At 61.1% G+C, this 5,601-nt stretch overlaps 2 protein-coding genes across 2 annotated transcripts in view; one reads left to right on the top strand and one right to left on the bottom strand.

The window, feature by feature from the left end:
• The window catches only part of SHANK3 (SH3 and multiple ankyrin repeat domains 3), an 83,508-nt gene extending 83,113 nt beyond the window's left edge, over window positions 1–395 (bottom strand). Inside the window, exon 1 of the mRNA XM_042782803.1 lies at window positions 48–395. Within this exon, the coding sequence (XP_042638737.1) occupies window positions 48–395 (348 nt within the window). The remainder of the gene's footprint in view (window positions 1–47) is intronic.
• Window positions 394–2,991, top strand: ARSA (arylsulfatase A). Its single transcript, XM_007954775.1, has 8 exons — window positions 394–608; window positions 791–1,031; window positions 1,121–1,339; window positions 1,415–1,584; window positions 1,808–1,932; window positions 2,020–2,147; window positions 2,323–2,425; window positions 2,525–2,991. The coding sequence occupies exons 1-8, from the start codon at window positions 394–396 to the stop codon at window positions 2,989–2,991; spliced, it is 1,668 nt and encodes a 555-aa protein (XP_007952966.1).
• The last annotated feature ends 2,610 nt before the right edge of the window (window positions 2,992–5,601 follow it).

Raw genomic sequence — 5,601 nt, 5'->3', positions numbered from 1 at the left:
GCTGGCGCTGGCGCTGGCGCTGCCGCTGCCCGCGCTCCGGGGCCCGCCCCTTGTGGGTCTTCGCCGTCCGCGTCGCGCCGGTCGCCGCAGGTCACGCTCTTGTGACTTTTGTGTCGAGACCTCCAGGTGAACCCGGGAAGTTCTCCGCCTGAGAATCTGAAGGTCTCCAGAGGTCGTCCCAGGCCACGGCCCCCTGGCTTCCGTCGGAGTGGGGTCTCCGGGGACCGAGCCGAGTCTGAAACTTCGGAAGGGACTTGGGAAGGGCTCTCTGGACCCGGAGCCTCCGGGGACGAGTGAAGCCCGAGTCGGGGGGTCTCTGGGAAGGGGTCCGCCTGGGTCTGGGGTCTCCCTCCTTCCCAGGGGTCCCGGCAACCCTTTCTGCGCCGCGCCGCCATGGGGGCGCTGTGGCCCCTAGCCCTGGCCCTAGCGGGCCTGGCGGCCGCCGGTCCTCCCAACTTCGTGATCATCTTTGCTGACGACCTGGGCTACGGGGACCTGGGCGCCTACGGCCACCCCAGCTCCACCACGCCCAACCTGGACCTGCTGGCCGCAGGGGGGCTGCGGTTCACAGACTTCTACGTGCCGGCGGCTCTGTGCACGCCCTCGCGGTGAGTGGGCAGCGAGGGTCCCACAGCGCGACCCCGGCCTGGCTCCAACCACGGTCACTGGGGCTGCCCTGTGGTTGCAGTCAGGGCCGAAGGGGAGGTCCTGGCGTCTCCCTGTGCCGCCCCGTTCCCTTCCCCCCGGGTTTCACTGCCTGGTCTCAGGGACACTGGGCTTTGTCCTGCAGGGCGGCCCTGCTGACTGGCCGACTCCCGGTTCGCGTGGGCATGTATCCTGGAGTCCTGGAGCCCAGCTCCAGGGGGGGCCTGCCCCTGGAGGAAGTGACCCTAGCTGAGGTCCTGGAAGCCCGAGGCTACCTCACCGGCATGGCTGGGAAGTGGCACCTCGGCGTGGGGCCCGGGGGGGCTTTCTTGCCCCCCCACCAGGGCTTCCACCGGTTCCTGGGCATTCCCTACTCCCATGACCAGGTACAGCACCTCCAGGGGCCTGGTGTTCTCCTGCCCACCCCACCCCACTGCCCACAGCGCACAGCCCCTCACTGCAGCTGCTCCCCCAGGGCCCCTGCCAGAACCTGACTTGCTTCCCACCGGATACCCTGTGCACCGGCAGCTGTGACCAGGGCCTGGTCCCTGTCCCTTTGCTGGCCAACCTCTCTGTGGAGGCACAGCCCCCCTGGCTGCCTGGGCTCGAGGCCCGCTATGTGGCCTTCGCCCGTGACCTCATGGCTGACGCGAAACGCCAGGGCCGGCCCTTTTTCCTGTACTACGCATCCCACGTGAGTGTCTGGGCTGGCTTGCCCTGCCCCAGGGCCGCATCCCCACCCGATGCTCACTCCATCCTCCGCCCCCAGCACACCCACTATCCCCAGTTCAGCGGGAGAAGCTTCGTGGGGCACTCAGGCCGTGGGCCATTTGGGGACTCCTTGATGGAGCTGGATGCGGCCGTGGGAGCCCTGATGGCCACCATTGGGGACCTGGGTCTGCTCAAAGAGACACTGGTCATCTTCACAGCAGATAACGGGTATGCCAGCTCCTCCATCCCAAGCCAGCTGCTGAATGAGGATGGGGGCTGTGGGGGCCAGGAACAGTGACCACAGTCCCCTGGTTGTGTGGCGGTGCTGGCCTTGGTTAGGCCAGGGGCAGGGCAGCATGATACTGCCCTGGGTGGTAGGGGCTGGGGTTACCAGCAGTGGGTCGGCGGGCCTGGACCCCTTTTCAATGATGACCCACCTGGTGCATCCCAGGCCTGAAACAATGCGGATGTCCCATGGCGGCTGCTCAGGCCTCCTGCGATGTGGGAAGGGGACCACCTACGAAGGAGGTGTCCGAGAGCCAGCCTTGGCCTTCTGGCCAGGCCACATCACTCCTGGTCAGTCCTCAGGTCCTCTCCTCATGGACCCCAGCCCTGCCCCCTGACCTTGGCAAACCGAGTGACTGACTAGCCATCTGCCCACAGGGGTGACCCGTGAGCTGGCTAGCTCTCTGGACCTGTTGCCCACTCTGGCCGCCCTGGCTGAGGCCCCACTGCCTAACATCACCCTGGATGGTTTTGACCTCAGCCCCTTGCTGCTGGGCACAGGCAAGGTGAGCTGTGACCCCAGGGCTGGGCCCTCCCATGCTGAGTGTGAGCGTAGGTGTGGCGTGGGCACAAGCATGGGCTTGAGTGACTGGGGCTGCATGCCTGCTGGCTCCTGAGCGGTCAATGAGTCTTGCGGCCCCCGGCCCTCCCCACTCCATGACTCCCCAACTCTACCCCCAGAGCCCCCGGCAATCTCTCTTCTTCTACCCGAGCTACCCGGATGAGGTCCACGGGGTCTTCGCTGTGCGGAGTGGGAAGTACAAGGCTCACTTCTTCACCCAGGGTAACCTCTCCCTCGCCCAGCCCTCCCTCCCTCATGCCCTTTGTGGAGGTGAGCCACCCGCCTCAGTTCTTGGACCCCACTCGCCTCCCCTGCTCTCAGGCTCTGCCCACAGCGACACTACGGCTGACCCGGCCTGCCATGCCTCGACTCCGCTGACTGCTCACGAGCCCCCGCTGCTCTTTGACCTGTCTACGGATCCTGGCGAGAACTATGACCTACTAGGAGGGGTGGCCCTGGTCCCCCAGGAGGTGCTGCAGGCGCTGAAGGAGCTTCAGCTGCTCAAGGCCCAGTTTGATGCTGAGATGACGTTCAGCCCCAGCCAGATGGCCCAGGGGGAGGACCCCACCCTGCAGGTCTGCTGCCAGCCTGGCTGTAAGCCCTGGCCAGATTGCTGCTACTGCCCGGACCGGGGCCCCCGGATTGAGCCCCAGCCCCAGCCGGAGGCCCAGGCTCCACCTGAGCCCCAGCCCGAGCCTCAGGCCCAAGCCCAGCCCGAGCCCCAGGCCCGAGCCCAGCCCGAGCCCCAGCCTGATCCCCGGCAAGGCATGAGCCATTTATTACTATGAGTCTGTTTACACTGGTGAGGTGTGTGAAGGTGAGCTTGTACCTTAGTAGGGATGAAAACATGAGCTGGTATGTGCACTGAGTGTCTAGCCCTGTTCTGACCTCAAGGTGTAATCATTCCTCTAACCATCACACAACCCTGTGAGGAAGGTGTTGTAGGCACAGGAGAGTTCAAAGACCTGCTGCCCAGAGTCACACAGCCAGAAGTAGGCAGAGTTGGGATCCATGCCATGTTCAGGTGTACCTGTGTCTGCAGATGGGCATGGGCGCACAGATGTAATGCATTCACAAGCAGGGTGGGTGCTTCCCTTCCTCCAGTGGTCTGGGCCAGCACACACATCTGACGGGGAGAGGGGACAGGAAGCAGTACGTCTTGGAGGCCTTATCAGAAAACCCTGAAGAAGGGCTCGTGAGCAGATGCATTCCAGGCGAGGCCCCAGGCTCCTGGGGAGGCAGCATCAGCAGGTGCTGAGGGTTCCCACTTTGACCCTTGGCCCTGAGAGCCATCCACCCAGCAGGTGTGTTATATAGAGCCAAACGCTGTAGACCTTGTCTCTCAGAAAACAAGCCCAAACCCACTGGCATCAAGTTGATTCTAACTCATAGCAACCCCCATTGGCTTCTGAGGCAGTAAATCTTTACAGAAGTAGATTGCCCCGTCTTCCTTCCTCAGGGTGGCTGGTGGGTTTGAACCCCAGCCTCCTGGTTAGCAGGCACATGCGTCAAGCACTGCACCACCAGAGCCCTTCCTCACCCCTCATGTAAAAATGCACCTACCCTCTTCCTTAACCAGGGAGCTCTGGTGGCGTAGTGCCTAAGGCATTTGACTGCTGATCAGAAGGCTGGTGGTTCACACCCACCACCCACTCCTCGGAAGAAAGGTTGGGCAATCTACTACCATCGCAATACAGCCTCAGAAACCCAAGGAGGGGTCCCTATGAGTCGGGTCCGACTCCACGGCAGTGGGTTTGTTTTGGTTTTCTTCTTACCAGCTGGCCCTGGTAAGGGGCCCTGCATTGCCCTTCTTGTCGTAAGGGCCTCAGTGCAGACACCCCTGCAGCGAGGACCCCTCTGCCCCCTTCCCCTCTGTACCCCCATGTGCCTGCTCATTCAGTCACTGGCTCGTGCTGTACCCGCCACCTGTGTGTGTGTTGATCGCCGTGTCTTATGAGGTTGTCGTGCATGTGTGCAGACACATGGCCCTGTTCTGCACACTACACACAGCCTAGGCGCTGTTGGCCGAGCAAGGGCAGCAATGGCTGAGGGTGGGCAAGACCCCACAGTGTGAGGCCTCCAGGGTGCAGACAGGTCCATGGGCATGTGGGCAACCATCCCCTTCCATAGTAACAGACCCCACTTTACCTAATACTGGGCAGTGGCCCCTTGACCTAGGGGTGCCCCAGGAGGGAATGGCCCTTTGACAGTGGCTGGTCTAGGAGCAGCGTGTGGCCTGGAGTCCTGGCCAGTCCTTGAGGGATGGCTCACCCTGCTTCCTTGCTCTGAGAGCTGTGTGCAGGTGATGCACACACAGCCACCTCACAACAGGTGGTGGCAGAAAGCAGAGGCCAGCCCCTCCTGATGTCCTGCAGCTGCCAAACCCCCCAGAGCACATAATATGAGGAAATCTCCACTTGTCTGAGCCACTGCCCTCAGGCCCTGTTGCTGGGTATGTGTGGAGCTGAACAGGGGATGTGTGGATGTGCGCCCAAGGCACCCCGGTGGGAGCAAGAAGCAGACCCAGCCCTCTCAATGTTGCTTCGATGCGTGTGGTCCAGAAATGTGTGTTTCTCATAGTATTAGTTGCTTTTGCCCATTGTACTCTTATGCAGATCTTGTGCACGTGTGTAATATACACACATGCATGGACATGGGTGTGTACATACACCTCCACACATGTATATGCATGCACTCTGTATACATGTGTGGTGCACACTCACATGTGAATTATCACATATGCATATTTATACATACATACACGTGCATGCATGCCCATGCACACATATGCACACACACGTACGCACACAATCTTCCTGGCCACAGACACTGGCCATAACGTCCCCAGCATTTCCCTTTCTGTGACTGTTGATTCCCACTGCCTGCTGTGAGCGGCAGCTAGCCTGATGGGTGGGCTGGTGGCTGCCCCTGCTTCCAGTATCCCTCAGGCCCCTGGTGGAGGTGCCGAATATTTTGGAACTTTGTTGTTTTATGTACCTTATAGCAACATAGCAACCCCTCCTTGGGTTTCCCAGGCGGTATCTCTGTGGAAGTAGATTGCTCAACCTTCCTTCTGAGGAGTGGCTGGTGGGTTTGAACCACTAGCTTTCTGGTGGCAGTCAAGTGCCTTAGGCACTACTCCACCAGAGCTCTGTTTTGGAACTAGCAGAGCAAATAAACATGTCACTAACTGCTGTCATGGTTTCTGCTCAGGTGCACCAGGAGGGGAACCGACCATATGTCAAGGGGCAGGGGTTATTTATGGCTGCTGTAAGGAGACCTGCCCCTCACTGACATGCTTACCTGCCCAAAGGGGCCAGGTGGGGAGCAAAGGGAATGCTTCCAGGGGTGCTGGGTCCAGGGGTGCTGGATTCTAGGGAGGATGCTGGGTCTGGGGG

Source organism: Orycteropus afer, unplaced genomic scaffold (assembly GCF_000298275.1).
Source record: "Orycteropus afer afer isolate SDZICR_OR568_19922 unplaced genomic scaffold, OryAfe1.0 scaffold00471, whole genome shotgun sequence".
Classification (NCBI taxonomy): domain Eukaryota; kingdom Metazoa; phylum Chordata; class Mammalia; order Tubulidentata; family Orycteropodidae; genus Orycteropus; species Orycteropus afer.
Note: the sequence above shows the minus strand (reverse complement) of the source record. Positions and strands in the feature narration are given on the sequence as shown.